General features: G+C 36.8%; 2 protein-coding genes across 2 annotated transcripts; both read right to left on the minus strand.

Annotated features, from left to right (window-relative positions):
- Positions 1 to 160: 160 nt before the first annotated feature.
- On the minus strand, positions 161 to 11,536 carry LOC124448708 (TOM1-like protein 2). The gene is made up of 17 exons (XM_046999648.1): positions 11,417 to 11,536; positions 11,140 to 11,224; positions 10,918 to 10,996; positions 9,967 to 10,065; positions 9,577 to 9,700; positions 8,953 to 9,011; positions 7,728 to 7,772; positions 6,812 to 7,018; positions 4,503 to 4,703; positions 3,898 to 3,932; positions 2,924 to 3,027; positions 2,190 to 2,271; positions 2,013 to 2,097; positions 1,327 to 1,340; positions 659 to 701; positions 535 to 580; positions 161 to 416 (listed from the first exon to the last, which is right to left on the minus strand). Exons 1-17 carry the CDS (start codon positions 11,469 to 11,471, stop codon positions 298 to 300), a joined length of 1,482 nt encoding a protein of 493 aa, XP_046855604.1. The 5' UTR covers positions 11,472 to 11,536; the 3' UTR covers positions 161 to 297.
- A 933-nt stretch (positions 11,537 to 12,469) lies between these two features.
- Positions 12,470 to 14,377, minus strand: LOC124449323 (zinc finger MYM-type protein 1-like). The gene has a single exon (XM_047000256.1). It carries the CDS (start codon positions 14,375 to 14,377, stop codon positions 12,470 to 12,472), a length of 1,908 nt encoding a protein of 635 aa, XP_046856212.1.
- Positions 14,378 to 16,815: the final 2,438 nt, after the last annotated feature.

Here is a 16,815-nt window from a genome sequence, read left to right on the forward strand (position 1 = left end):
CCCCCAAAATCTTGAGCAGACAAAAGCAGTCGGCATTAGCCGCTCGTAAGTTGTGTAATTTAGCACAACTAGGATTGATAAAGTACCGACCCCCCCCTCATGAAAAATGTTGGCCGGAGGCCCATGCTTTCGCTTGTAAAATGCCAAAGTACACAAAAAATTCAATTGCACGCATTTTATTAAATGCAATCAAAACGATTAATACAATGCATTACATAGGAACAATTTATACACAAAAATTTTCACCATTATCCTATGATTATGTAATCAATATCCGTTATCCGATAATCATGTTATTCATAATCCGAACATTTCATCGGAATCATCGACGTCTTTCTTGACAGGATGATCAGATCTTTTAGTACTTTGTCGTGAGCCACCAGACACTGCCCGTTGTTGGAGAAAATCGTCGAATTCTATAAAACAAGTTGTTTGTAATCAAGGTGTACAAGCGCACAGCTCCCCACTTGATACGTTATGGTTGGAGCTGTTGACTCGTTCCCAGGCCTTTATTTTGGTTTTATATCAGCATACCTGTGCTGGTCATCGATGTTTCTTTGCCGGTGGGTTCTTGAGACGGCTGTTTGAAAGAGATAGTCAAAAATAACAAAGCGATGCGATGCGTTTTAAGTAAAAATCTTCACATGCATATACTTACTAGATCGGATTGAATTAACCAATCTTCGATACCTTCGATGGAACTACAAAAATTGAAATAGGTTTTTACATTTGTAAATATTCCATCACACCCACAAATAGCGAACAAATATTGGATGAGATTGAGCATGATATCAAGAGTTAATCAGACCGAGGTCAATCTGTTATCTGCCAGAGGGAGGCTGAACCGGATGATATTGACGGAGATGTCAAAAAAACCGAATTCATAAATGTTTTATTGTACAATTATAAATGCAGAAACTTTCAAACTATTTTGTACGAATGCCAATAAAGTAATTCGTGCTCATCATAAAAACAATTTTAGCAGTTCGCTTTCGTCTTTTCCACGTAAATACTAATTGAAAACTCTCCTGACTAACAGTGAAACCTTTTCCGCCTTTTCATTCGTCCTTATTTGCAATTCTAGAAAATTTTTCCATAATATATTTTGCGACGTCAGTTGTCACATCAAAAATTACGTCACCTACAGATAATTTTCAATGTTTTGTCGCAAGATATCGAGAATTATCTGTAGGCTCTCAGCCAATTACAATGAAGATTGCACATCGTTGTATAGGCTCTCAGCCAATTACAATGAAGATTGCACATCATTGTATAATAAGTGCATTTAAAGACTTAAAGATATAAGAAACATTTTACCATTCTCACCTGGTTTCGTTCGGCTAAATAGAAAAATATTAAAAAGGAAATAAGCAAGATGAAATTGGATAGCAGGAGTGAATATATGCCCAATCGACAGGAGGGGTGGAGATTTTCCTAGAGTGGGGGTGCATTGGTGTGCCAAAGCAAAGTCCTGTGCGCGGGCTCGGGGATGTAATGTATGCAAGCTGTAGGTAAGTTGCACTACGACTCTGTCTTACAATACAACTTTTTAGTCTACAGTAATTTTATAAAAATAACCAATACTACGCACGTCATTTAGGAGTTATTCAGGGGGGTGCTGGAAGTTACTTTTAGAGGGTGGTAATACAGCACACCTCCCTCCATCCCCCCCTCGGAGCATTTGCTCTTCTTCTGGGGAGTGCTGGAAATTACTTTTTGAGGGTGGTAATACAGCACACCTCCTTCCCCCCCCCGGAGCATTTGCTCTTCTTCTGGGGAGTGCTGGAAATTACTTTTTGAGGGTGGTAATACAGCACACCTCCTTCCCCAGAGCATTTGCTCTTCTTCTGGGGAGTGCTGGAAATTACTTTTTGAGGGTGGTAATACAGCACACCTCCCCCCTCAGAGCATTTGCTTTTGCTTGACAGTATTCAATTATTTCGCCTTGGCAGGATACTAAAACAAACAATAGGGGTTTAATACACAAAAATACAAAAACAAAAGATACGTACTTTTGATTTGGAGTTTTGATCTTGAAGGGTGCTAGCCAACGTGCGGTCTGGTAACGCTGATGTGTTGTCTTCGTACGTTGAACCGCTTTAATGAGAAAGAATAAGAAATTAATGATTTCTGATTAAATACTGTCGAAATAAAGGAGAACTTAATCTATCACAAATAACTTGACGGACGTTTTCCTGCTGTCTTCAAAGGTGTTTTGCCTCGTCTGTGCAAACATATCAAATTCGTCGTCATTATTTCCATTTGAAACAGCTGAAAAAAGAAATTCCAACTGCCGTTACAAAGGCACATACAATAACATGAAACAACAGAAGGTTCCCGGTCAGAAGAACAAAAGTGAATATATTTCAACAGCCTGATGGTTTAATCTCCGTCGAAGTTTAAGACTAAAATCATGTTTTTCAAAGACAAAGTTTCGGAAGTCCCTCTGCGCCCTCCCATAATCCACTCAGAAAACTGAGGCAGATTTAAGCTCATTTGACAGGGAAGATACAGACTGGTAGTATGTTGAAATAAGTAAGTTTCACACAGTCTTACTGTACAAATGTCCAGTCCATGATAATACTATATCACACTGACGGTCTACACAACGTACGTCGTTTTTGAATTATAGTGGGAAGTACCAGAGTTTTTAGAGGGGCTATATTACAATATGGCTGCAAAATGTTGAATTATAGTGGGAAGTACCAGAGTTTTTATAGGGGCTATATTACAATATGGCTGCAAAATGTTGAATTATAGTGGGAAGTACCAGAGTTTTTAGAGGGGCTATATTACAATATGGTTGCAAAATGTTGAAACTCGTGTTGCTTACATCAGCCGAGTAGCATTTAATGACATGCGCAGTTGACTTTAACTAAAAACATTCTGTATGAATATACAAAATCACATTCGTTAAACGTACTCATATTTCCGAAATCTTGAGCCATTCTTTCGCTCATTTCTCGAGAAGAGTTTGGTTGTGTTTCTACATCATCATCGCCAAAGTCGATTAACGCTTGGCTGGTTCTATGACACAGAAAGGATGATGGGTAATGTATGAAGAACACGTGGAGCTGACTCATTTATTTGATGAAACTGCTGAAATAAAAACGCGTAGCACTTGCAGGCTCTTACTGCATACACACCACAAACTTTTTTACCAACTTCCAACAATAACACTAGCCCTAAGACTAACATCAACACTAACACCAACACTAAGACTAACACCAACACTAAGACTAACACCAACACTAAGACTAACACTAATACCAACACTAACACCAACACTAAAACTAACACCAACACTAAGACTAACACTAACACCAACACTAGCACCAACAATAAGACTAACACCAACACAAACACAAACACTAAAACTAACACCAACACTAAGACTAACACTAATACCAACACTAGCACCAACAATAAGACAAACACCAACACAAACACAAACACTAAGACTAACACAAACACCAACACTAAGACTAACATCAACACTAAGACTAACACCAACACTAACACCAACACTAACACCAACACTAAGATTAACACCAATACTAAGACTAACACCAACACTAAGACTAACACCAACACTAACACTAAGACTAACACCAACACCAACACCAACACCAACACCAACACCAACACCAACACCAACACTAAGACTAACACTAACACCAACACCAACACCAACACCAACACCAACACCAACACCAACACCAACACTAAGACTAACACTAACACCAACACCAACACCAACACGAACACGAACACGAACACGAACACGAACACGAACACGAGCACCAACACCAACACCAACACCAACACTAACACCAACACAAATCATAGATCTTGGCATAAACATATTAACTGAAAAAGGATATAAAAAGAACCAACCCAGTTTCTGTGGTAGATGATCCACCACCGAGTTCCTAAAAACAACAAAATTCATTAATAAACGATGTCAATTGCTTATACGATAAAGATAATAAAAGAAATAATATTACTTATAGCCAAAGGCAAGCATCTCAAACATAATATAAATTTCAAAGCATAAGTTACAACATACGTTGAAAAACTTAGCGACTGGTACAATCTGAAGATGCGCAGCTAACAAAAGGCATGAGGAGAGTGACACCTCTATTGTCAGCAAATACATGGTTTATATCACAATAAAATAAAGCTTTCACTCTAGTGGCGTTGGCAGCCCACAAGTTTGGTGGTGAGATGTAAACTTCAGATTATTAGTATTTATTTCTCTGCAATGATATCGTTTTCAGATTGAGCGATAATCGAAAAATTTTAATAGTACTATCAAACCAGCGGGTCGGCTATGCCACGCTTTCACTCCACCATGGAAAGCAGTATTCCTAAGACCTATTGCTAAAAGCCGATATTAGCTACACGAAAGACACAAAAACTTAAGCATATAGAGACACTTAAAAGATATAAAGAGAGCCGAGAAAATTTGAAACTACACAAACATCATAGACATGGTCTACCTGTGGCGACGGTACAGAAACAGGTGGGGGTCTGGACTGAGCCATCCCTTGCTTATTTCTTTCATATCTATCGTATCTTATAAACACGTTGTTCAGATCGTCGTTGACACGCAAAAGTTCCTCCGTCACTTCTTCGTTACCAACTTGATTGAGTAATTGTACGATGCGCGTCTGCATTGCACGACAAGTACTGTTCAACTCCTGAAAGACGTGAAAGAATTGAACTCGTAAAAGACGTCATACTCGTCTCCAATCTCCCAACCAAAACAAGACAAGTTATTACAACAAGAAGCAAAACAGTTTACCAGTTTTGCAAAGCAGCGGAGATTGTTTTGGCATTTCTATTTTAAAAAGGAATCATCGCGCATTTGGGGGACTTTCTGGGAACAGGTGGAGGTCTGGGTTTTAGGAGTAGTAATCATCTCGCATTTGGGGGATTTTCTTACAACAGGTGGAGGTCTGGGTTTTAGGAGTAGTAATCATCGCGCATTTGGGGGATTTTCTTGGAACAGGCGGAGGTCTGGGTTTTAGGAGTAACTTTTTTAGGGAAAATTAATTGACTAATAAACGATTTTGCTGAACAAGGACTGAAATTATAATGCATGAAATCACAGTCTATATGTAGAGCGCGATGATTCGTCTCTCTCATAGGAAGCCTGGGAACGAATATGGGAAACACAAGATATTTGGAGAGCTTATTTGAAATTGTTACCAAATTACGAATGGCAATGATGCAGTTCATAATGGCACCTTTAAGAAATAAAAGATGTTTACTGTGTTTGCATAAGCCAGTGCAAACACGAAAAACATCTTTTATTTCTTTTATGAAAAAACAGTAATGCAAAACAGACAAATTTAAAATAAACGATTCAAGTTTATATTATGATGGTTTATGATTGGTTTATATGATGATGGTTTATGATTGGTCATAGTATTGTATATGTAGAATAGTGGCAATAAAATAGAAAGAAGATGCTCTTGGGGCATTTGTAAATCTTATTATAGAAATACATAACGACTGATTATAAAGGCAGATGTTGTAAGAGTAGATAAAAGCCATTTCCCGTCAAATCAAAGGAAAGCTTGGATATGACATGCAATAAGCAGATACAAAGTTATAGAGAAAAATAAAAACATCTCTAACATTGTCGCAGATATTACGAGTGCCGTAGCAAAGTGTTGATGAGTTTGATATGCATTTGTCAAAACAAGCTTAAGAAGACAAAGAGCATTCCAAAAATATATGATTGAAAACTTGCTCAGCGCATTTACAAGCACCAATTTCAGAGCTCGCTCTGTCACAAATTAATGGAGAATTAATCTGAGCATGTCATGGTCATGCAACGAGCAACTGGATGTACTAGTAATGATTGTGGAGTAAATAGCTCCCTCAGTCACAAATTTTCAGATAAAACGTTCACATGCGGCGTTCTAGTGCCTTGCGCTTAAGAAGGTATCGGGAAGCATGGCCCGAAAACGGGGTTTTTTGCTTTCGAATTTTATCTTTTTGTTTACAAGAGTTCTTCTGATAAAATAAACCAAGCAATGTTTCAAGTAACTTCTTCAGACACTGTGCCTTTTTCTGACACTTTTAAGGCAACCTTAAACATATTTTATACAATTTTTATTGGTTTATATCTTTCTGCTTTAAACTCTATCATTTACTGTTTCTCATGTATCACGAGCAAACCATCCATGGGCTTTATGGCAAACAAGGATTATCTGGTTTCCTTAATTAACATGGGACGCTCTAGTGCTCAACTATGTATCTGAAAACATGGACCGAAAAGGGAATTTTTTGTTTTCAAATTTTGCCTTTTTTCTTTACAAGAATTCTTCTCATAAAAGAAACTAGAACATCCAAGGATACTGCAAAAGTTCAAACAACTTCAGCCTTTTTGACGTATAATTTAAGCCAACTCTAAGCATGTTTATACGCTTTTTACTTGTTACCTTTTACAATGTAACTTTCTCATAACTCTCTCGTGATGAACGAGAGCCTCCTTATACAATAAAACTCTCTCATCATGAACGAAAGCATGCTTGGCCCATGGATGGGGAAGCCCATTCATAATCCCAAAACGGAATTATCTATTTTTATAATAGTTTTTACAAAGATAACATTTAAGCAAAGCCTTTTGTATCGTCTAAATTGAACCATAAAATTTTACGTGTGTTTAATGTCGGAAAGGTGGATTCATTGAGCTCAGATCGTTTTGCATAGGCCACTACAAACTCAGCTATAGACCAATCAGCGCACGCGAGGTATTGATGTCATTTTATAAAATTAAGTAACGAGCTAAACTCACTTTAAGCAGTTGCTCATCATCGGGACTTTCCTGACCCGGACTGGCGTTCAGCAACATCTCTGACATAACTTGTATGTTGCCCTGAACAACATCCAACTGCGAACGCAACTTGGCTAATTTCTCCGGCGATATTGTTCTGGACCATCCAGCCTGAGGTGATGGTTGAGGTGGTCTGCTTGGTGGTGGGGCAGTAGTTGTAACGGCAGGCTAAAATCGCGATAAAATTACATATCATACAAACCATTATTGCAGGACATTAGATAGATATGTTTTCATTTAGAACAGTTTTCATTACATACAGTGCTGTAGAAGTGGAGGCGCTTGGGAGGAGCCCCTTCTACCTTTGAAATGGGTAATTTTAAAAGGGTACTATTGACTAAAACGTCAAGAGAGCCCCCCATCTGATAAATTTAGTTCTACAGCACTGATTACATACGATATTTGAAGTATTCTATTTATAAGTTTGGGTGATAATGTAGTGTTCTACAAATACGCGTGATAGATTCATAATCCTTAATCTTATAAAACTAGGCTATGGCCGATGTATTTGTTGGAGATCGGATATGAAGTTGACTTCGCGTATAGTACAGGGTAAAGAAGACCTTTAGAAATTGGCCTATTGTGATAATTTCAACACCAATCACTATGTTGCCCACGGTTGCATAAATGACTGTCAGCTACGTATGTGCGTATATTATCTTTTTTAATTAATTAATTTACTGCCTGATTTCTATAGCAAGTGACTTGGCTTTCAAAAGAAATCATGTCAGTTACCCCAATAAGAGTTCTAGCTCTCTCCCTCGTGATCAAGCACTGAAATCTTACAATAGGCTAATTTGAGAAGATCTCTTTTCTTTTGATACATCCTGTATGTCATCAGCTTGAAGACAAACTCAAACGAGATCATTTAAATTACCATATATATGTGAGTCGGACTTCGTTCTCTTTCCTCGGGAACAGACTGTAATATGGAAATGTTTCAATAAAAAGTTTGCAATAGAATGGGCAAAGTTTCCAATCTTACTGTTTTAGGGAAATGAAAATTCATGCAGCGGAAAGAATATTTACTTGAAATGATCTGATAAATGCCCAGACATTTTAACAGTTCTGAGGGAGCAAAAGAAAGGGGGGGGGGGTTATAAACACAACATGTCAGAGACAAACATTTGTAGCACTTTTATTTATTTTAAGTGTGAATAAACAAAAACAAAACTAAGACTAAATTATATAGTTTTAGAGCCCAAACAACGACCTACTGCAATGTTATTATCAAAGTGGTTATGTAGCGTCCCAGGTGGGCAGATGTTTATTAGACAAATGTATCCAAATTCTAAAACAAACTCACGCTTTGATAGTGTCTTTATTAGATACAAGACATTTATTTGATATGGGGCATTTATTGGTGTAACACAAAAAAGATTTGGCTAACTGCATTTTGAAAACAAAACTATTGCACTTCAGTGTCTGTCTAGTCTTTCTAAAATTGTATGCTCAAACTTTGAACTTCTCATTTTATATTTAGCATTGATAACAATGAGCTTATGTAAGATTGAATGGTCGATACATGTTTGTAAATGTAGATCGTCCAGGTTGGTATAGTCCTGAGAAGGACTGTTTTTGTTGTTGTTGACTGACGTTTCGACAACTTTAGCGGTAGTCATCTTCAGAGTCAAATGAGGAGTAAACGTCAGGTTAGCCGTACTTGTTATCTGGTTCTTACGTCTTTGTATTGTGTGTACAGGAAATGTGTGGGTGTCAATTGTGTATTGTCATTGTGAATTAGTCTTGTTGTTTGATGTAATAGTTGATTCGTTTGTGACAGTCGTTAATCCGTGCTCGTATCAGTCGTCTGCTGGTGGATTTGACAATCTGAATAGCATCTTGTGTGTTCAACGGGGACTTAATTCTAAGTCCTGCCGGAACGAGACCAAAATCCTTGCAGCGGTGGTCGAAACGTCAGTCAACAACAACAAAAACAGTCCTTCTCAGGACTATACCAACCTGGACGATCTACATTTACAAACATGTAACGATACTCCCGGGCTCAAACCATTTACTTTATTGAACGGTCGAGTTATAAATGTAAATGCTCACTTACATTGTATTTAATACTAGTAAAAACTAATAATCAGTTGCCTTACCCTTTCTGGTGTGTAGATAGGTGAAAATGTATCAAGGTTCTGTGCTGGAAATTGTATACCTAAAAAAATGACAATTGTGTATTTAGCATTATGGCAATGCAGTATAAACTAGAAAATGACTAGGCATAAACAATATATACGTATATAATCATTGAAATACTTCTTTAGCAAGTGACATAGCCACCATCGAAAACACACCCTTGCAAATTTTTGTGCATTCATTTTGAAATAATAAACCGAATATATAAAACAAACTTTTTTATTACAAACATGTTTCGGCAAACTTATGCCATCATCGATGCAAATGAATGTGCTACAGAATGTGATACTTAAATATATAAATAGAGATAAACTTGCAGTTACAGACATGCAGTTAATTGAAATGAGGATAGTGTTACAAATATTTATAATCTATTTAAGAATTACATTCTGTAACACATTCATTTGCACTGATGATGGCATAAGTTTGCCGAAACATTACTGTAATAAAAAAGTTTGTTTTATATATTCAACTTATTATTTCAATTGTGCTTTTACGTAAATATGCGAATCTATTTAGATCATCAACATGAGATAGTAACTTGGTCACAATAAGGAAAATGAACTGTATTTTATTTGGGAAACCTTGTGATTTCAGCAACTCGTAAACATTTACAACAGCAATAAGATCAGGTTTTCCCCTGAAGGCATCCGCCCAGGTTTGGATAAGAGCAAGAACTTTGTCTTGAATAACTACAGGTGCATTGTACTATAAAAAGGACAAAAAGAAATTTTTATGACATAATTCCAAAGCAGGTGCAACCCTTGAACTGCAGTCTCAGGCATGCACTGATCTACTCTTAAGTTCTCCCAAATGTCTCCTCAATTTGCATAAGCTTGTGCAAACACGGTAAACATATTTTATTTCTTTAATATAATATATTCCATACAGTAAATAATGTATTCATTTGCACTGAAGATTGCTAATTTGAAACATGGAAGCAATTGAAACTTTCAAAAATATTCTCCGTATACCTTGGGTTGCAAGAGCTTCGTCATCTCAGATAAAAAATCTTTATTACAAACACATATATGAAATCTTTTATTACAGTTTTTGACGCATGTTTCCAAGACCTAAATTTAAATGATGATTATATTGTTACCATGGTCGCCTCAATTTGTACTATTCTTGTGTTTACCTAATTGGAATTCACTAATCAAATTCAAAGATTGTATTACAAGTAATACAACCTTACACAACATCTGTACGGGCAGTATTACTAACAATTCCAAATTTTTAGTTTGAATAAAAATCACCATAAAGCGTTCATCAAAAAACACAAAAACATTTAATTTACGCCAATGTTGACATCGTGTGAAGCAGCAACTAAAACATTTCCGCAATCATAGTTTTACAAAGTAATGTCATGGGAGTGAGATTGGTTATTGATGAAATGTACTTAGTGAGTAACAATATTATCATAATAAAGTAAATGGTTTGAACCCGAGAGTATTGTTATATGTTTGTAAATGTAGATAGTCCAGGTTGGTATAGTCCTGAGAAGACTGTTTTAAAAATGAATGCTTTGAATGTTTAAAAAAATTAAGATGAAAATGAATTTTTGGACTCTGAAGATGACTACCGCTATAGTTGTCGAAACGTCAGTCAACAACAACAAAAACAGTCCGTCGAAATGTCAGTCAACAACAACAAAAACAGTCCTTCTCAGGACTATACCAGCCTGGATGATCTACATTTACAAACATGTCATATTATCATACATACCATTGTTGTAATTTCTAAACAAACTCATTTAAAAACATGATTCTAAGAACTACTGGGAGATGAAAATGAAAGGTAACTGCAATGATTTCAGAAATAGTGCTGTTCTAAGCAAACTCAATTGAACATACAATTTCATTCATTTTTCTAATTAAGAGCAAAGAATTGAAACTTGTTTGTATAACATATGTAACGCCACTCACTGTCAAGGTGAAATTGATCACTTTGAAGTCTTTTGGTGTAGAAAGTCGTTTTCTTATTGCTTTGATAGCATCTTTCGGTCTGATATGAGAAACAAATATATTTGCTGCAAGTTCTACTCACTATGGCACACATACCAAAACAAAACAAAAGTCAATGAACTCATTAATGTTCAATCAAAAAAATGTAAATAACGTCAGATTGTACGAAGCTTTTTTACAAACCCTTCGTCGCTTTCGTTGATTATATCGCATATTTCAATGTTCAATGCCCAATCCTCGGACGCCAATTTTTCATCTGTTGCTCGTTCTATTCAACAAGATCACAAACAAAAATACATCATGAACTATGAAACGTCATGTGCCTGTGAATAGTATATCGACTTTTCTTATGTCCATCACAAATTTTCAGAAGTAGTCAAGGCTACTCAAAAATATGACTCGCGACATAAGTACGTAACAAAGAAGACAAGTATCGCTATAAAAATACCATAGAACCTACCAATTCTCTGACCCACGGGCGTGGAATATGGGTTTGATGAAAAAAATGAAGCCATAGTCTGCTTTTTGATTAAAATAATAATACATTACGTCATTTTTATATCAATGGACTTACGTCTGGTTACCGTCAAAATTGTCGGAGTTTAATTGCTGCCGTGTTTTTTTCATAGTTTTTTAATGAGATACGGAGAGTGGATACGCCATTGAGCTCTAAAAGACCTGGAGGGGCAAAGGGGCCTGGACCCCGTGGTCAAAAACATGGCGGTAATGGCGGATTTTGGTTGTCAAAACTTCCACTTTGAGAAAAATTTTTAACATTCGCTCCCTCCCGAATCCGGATCTCTATTCCTGCTTATATTATGACAACCAGCGAAAACAACCACGATACCGTAAGCATAAAATATTGAAAATCACGCTTCAGATTTTTGTGAAATAGACACACACAATTAAATGAGGTAAATCTACTGTAAAATAACGTATATTTTGTCAAGTAATGCTTTAGCTATATCAGAAATAAATACATAGGCGTACGGGCACATATTTTTAGGGGGAGCTGGACTAAATTTGCCCGAATTATATGACGTCATATGACGTATGACGTCATAGATATTCTTATGTTGTCTCTGGCCATCTCAATTAATAAGCTAAAATCATTACAATTTGCTAAGAGGATGCTACGAAAGTAACTACATTTTATTTGATATTTGAAATTTTGTCATATATAACACTAGACGCAGAAGAAATTTAGTTAGTTAAATGTGCGACGATCTAAGACTAAAAGAAATAAGATTTACGATTACGTCGCTGTCCAAAATGTTAATTATCTTTTCCATGTCGTTCTTTAAAGTACTATTTGCATAGGCTCTTTCCACATTGATTAGGGCAATGCTGTTTAACCGTTTTGACCAATTGTACTTCGAAGATAGGTTTTAAGCGACGAAGAGCGCTAAAAGATCTTTCTGCTGAGCAGGATGTTGCCGGGATCGCGGCCAGAATCGAAAATACTTTGTAAGCCACAGGCAGGACTTCATGAACACCATTTTCGAACATTCTCTTAACAATTTTGGCAGCGTTTTCTCTCAGCACAAGGGAAATCAACGTCAATATTCTCAAAGACATTTTTCTCGCTACTAAGAAGCTCACTGTCGATACCATAGAAGTGTGATACCAACTCAACATTCGCCGTGGTTGGAGACCTGTTGAACACAATATCTGCAAGTGCCAATAGGACCTCTTGATCACTACCTTCAAATCTTGATTTCATCTCCGCCACAATCTTGTCAATGCTTAGGTAGTAGCATGTGATACGATAGTAATCTTTTTCTGTTCGATTTTCCACTTCTGCATTTACTTCAGCCATTTCACCGACGAGAGCTTGGAGCCGCCGTGACGGCTGTTGGAATCTTGGTACTTTTGCATCTTTGAAATTGAATTCTGTACCTTCAATTTGCTCCTTAATTTTGTGTGCTATGATTTCAGCCCGTGACCATAACAGTTCGAAATTTTCGAGGGAACGACATCCAATTAATGTCTTAATCACGCCATCAACACTCTTCTTTGCTGTGGCGACATCCATTTGCTTTCCTTGTAGGTACCTGCTCAAACCATCGGTGTTAGATAAAATAACCTTTAATACCATCAAACCAAAAACGAACCGAAAGTCGCAAATCGAGTTAAGTAGCGAATTGCTGTCATTGTAGGTCTTCGGATCGCGATCTTTTGAGAGTGTAAGGAGAACCTCGATGATCTTAGGTAATTGGTTTACTACTGCTTTTACAGCTGCCCAACGACAAGACCATCTAGTAGCACTCTGCGATTTAATAGTCAGTGTAATATCTTCGTCCTCATCTTCGACCTTGATGTCATTGAAGATGGAGTGGCGTTTGGGACTTCCTTCCAAGAAATTATGGAGACTCTGGATCACACCTAAAGCTTTCTGAAGTGGCTCAATTGTAGTCATCGTATCTTGTAGCGCCAAGTTAAGCCGATGCCCATGGCAGTGAACATAGATGCTAAGAGGTGAGCACTCCTTCATGCGTGCAGCAAGTCCTTTGCGAGGGCCACTCATATTTGCAGCGCCATCAAAGCATTCTGCGACAATGTTTTCCAATGTCAACTCTAGCCTGCCAATGGCTGTCTTTAACAGCTCATACAATACTTCTCCTTCCGTAGATTTGGTTGAATAGAAACCAGTGAATGTCTCTTTGGTTTCGCCATTGAAAACATATCTGAGGAAAAGAGATAATTGCTCTGTTCGACTGATGTCTGCCGTTTCATCGACAACTATTCCGTAGTAGTCGCTACTTCTTGCTTCTTCTGCTATCCTCTCAAGCATGACACTTGCTACTATTTCCAGTAGTTCATTTTGAATAGCAGGGGATGTCCACTGAGCATGTGTCTGCAGCTGGCTTTGAAGTTTAGATTTCAGCCAAGGCAAATCGTTGCATCTTATGCAAAGTAACTCGAGAAAGTTTCCTCTATTTATATCAGATATCTCCCATATATCACCCCGAATCTCTTCATGACCTCTAATTGCAACATTTTGTTGTGCAGTGTACATCAAAGATTGTATGATTACTTTTAAGTATTGTCTGTTAATAGCAACCTGGTCCTGGTGTGCACTATTCAGCTGTTGTAGTACGGAGGTTTTCTTTCTTTCCATTGCTTTAAACTGGAGCCATCTTGTCATGGATCTGACGTGGTTCTCACTCTTGCCATGTTTTGCCAGCTTTGACGACTTCTTCCAATTTGTAAGCACAAATGAAGTATTCTTCCCAAATTCTTTACAGGCAAAACAAACGCATGCATCTTTATCCACTTCGTAACTAATCCATGGATATTTCTTGTACCATTCAGGCTGAAATCGTCGCACAAATGTTTCACTGCCGAATTTTCGTGCAGGATATTCACCTAATATAGGCTGTTTTGGGGCGTGCAAGGTGGAAATCTCTTCTTCATTCATACTGTTAAGGAAACCTTTCTAGTCTGTTCATTTAGAACAGATGCTGTTGAATCTAAATCTTGTATTGCTGTTGTGTCTAGAGTGTTAGACGTCGTCGTTGATTCTGGTGTTGCAACGCGTTGTATATTTTGATTTAAGTTAAATTCTTCGATGAACAGTGCGTCACTGGAAGTAAGATTTTCATTATCCGTGACCGTATTCAATTCTTTATTTTCTCTGAACTGCGTCAGTGGATTTAATTCATCAACATCAATAAACGTTCTCATTGGTTCCGTTTGGTCTTCGCTTATGGGCTCCTTCAAATTAATCTCAGGTAGATTTTCCTCAAAAGACCCAGTGGCTGCTAAATCTTTACTAGCACTCGATTCTGTTTCCTGTAAGGTTAGGTTATCATCCTTGGTTGTCATGTTACTTTTTACAAAGAAACCACTGATCTTTGACTGCGATAAATCCGATGAATCCATCACTCGATGACACTTAACTTTTCATTATTGTGAACTCGTCGAAAGTGGACCTCCTTATAATCACTGTCAATTTCCTTGCTGCATTCCTCGCACCAAACGCGATGTCGATACGGTCGTTTACGAGACGCCATATGTACGCTTTATTAGAGCTTGGCTACTAAATGTTTTCCCCTTGTGGATAATAGTTTCCTTGAACAACAATCATAGAGTGAATGGCACTAATCTAATCAATGGAATGGACAGTGCCTCTCCATACGAAGCCTAATTTTCATGCAAAATTAAAATCACTTTTGGGAATCGCAGCGATTGTTAATCTATATATTAATGTATAACGGATAGCGTGTGGGGAGACGATTTTTCGCAATTTCAAGACATTTCAAGACTTTTACTGACCTCAGCCCTTTTTTATAAATGGAGAACGTTATGTGGATAAATTTAATACCAAAAGCTTTGCTCTGATTGAAAATATCGGCGTTCGTGTTCGTTTAAAAGTTGTAAACACCGAATATATTCGTCGCAATATCGCTAGTAAATAGACCGATTTCTCGTGACGTAATTTGTTTATATTATAATGGAGCGGATGTAAAATTCTCCTATTATGTCTCAAGAAAAATTTTGCACCCAATCACTTTACGCGATTTTTTATTTTACCTCCTGAAATTTAAGTAATTTAAACAATTTAAAAACCATCCATTAAAAGACCGTTCACGCTCAAGAACCGAAGCAGTTTATGATCTAGAAATGATGTAGATTAATATTGAAAATTTAAAAACTGTAGTAAGTATCTTGCCAGAATATCATGTAAATGCTTGCCCGAATACACAAATTCTCGAGAAATTGGGGGGGGCTGCAGCCCCCCCAGCCCACCCCCCCGTACGCCTATGAATAAATATCAAACGGCATTCTTTACACTGTCAATTTGTTGTTAAGCTTTAATGCATAATCCCATGCGCATTACTTGTGTTTTTGACTGTTTGTTAACAGCTTGGTGCAACTGTCTTTCTTGAATAGATGGGTAAATCTTAGTTAAAACGTCCAAAAGGAGTTAGAAAAGTTAGCTTACCCTACGACTTTAGTCGACTGGAAATATATTATAAGTAGGTATGTAATTTTTTGAGTTTTTTGGTAGGATTGATTCTGGGTGTCTTATAAAGTATTATGATATTCTGATAAATCTACTGAGAACTGATGAGGAAAATATCTTGAACTAGGAGAGCAAAGAACGAAATTCAGAAATTCTATAATCATGTTGCTGGATATTAGAAACTGGATTGTTATTGACAACCATGGATCTACTACTGAACAGAACTACATTAATTTCCCATTGAAAATACTATTTCTTAAATCAAAGTGCATTGTTTTCTCTGACATAACACTTTTCTTATTGCTGCATGAAGGCAAACCTGTTTAAATAATTATAATGTAGGTGAAGATATTTAGCATGTTGTATAATTATTGTACAGACATTTATAATATTATGGCCTTGTGTAATGTATGTCAAGAACTTATTAACTCTCAAAATGCTAACCTTGCACTACTTTTCTCTTGTGTCCTTACAAATTACAGTTACCTATACTAATTTTTCTAGGTTCAAACAACTTGACAAATTTTTGAATTTTACATTATGTCTTTGAATTTTTCTTTTTGTCTTTTAGTAAAAATATCAGTGAATGACTTAAAAATCAAGTTTATCTAAAATAGTATTTTGTACAAAGTAACTATACATAATTGGAAAAGTCTCATGTTGAAGGCAGATGTGGCTTCTTTTACTAGATTGCTACTCTTATTCTTTTAAATGATATTGTAATTCTTCAAAAGACATAAAAAGTTCTTTGCCATCAATTTTCGCTTCTTCCACATTCAACTTCATTGCAACCAATGCATCTTATGTGAATTTTTAATCACCTGGAATTGAAAAATGTATGGATTTTGTCAGACGATGCAGTACTATATTTAATGCTTCATGCATGTCAT

This window comes from Xenia sp. Carnegie-2017, unplaced genomic scaffold, assembly GCF_021976095.1.
Source record: "Xenia sp. Carnegie-2017 unplaced genomic scaffold, XeniaSp_v1 HiC_scaffold_23, whole genome shotgun sequence".
Classification (NCBI taxonomy): Eukaryota; Metazoa; Cnidaria; class Anthozoa; order Malacalcyonacea; family Xeniidae; genus Xenia; species Xenia sp. Carnegie-2017.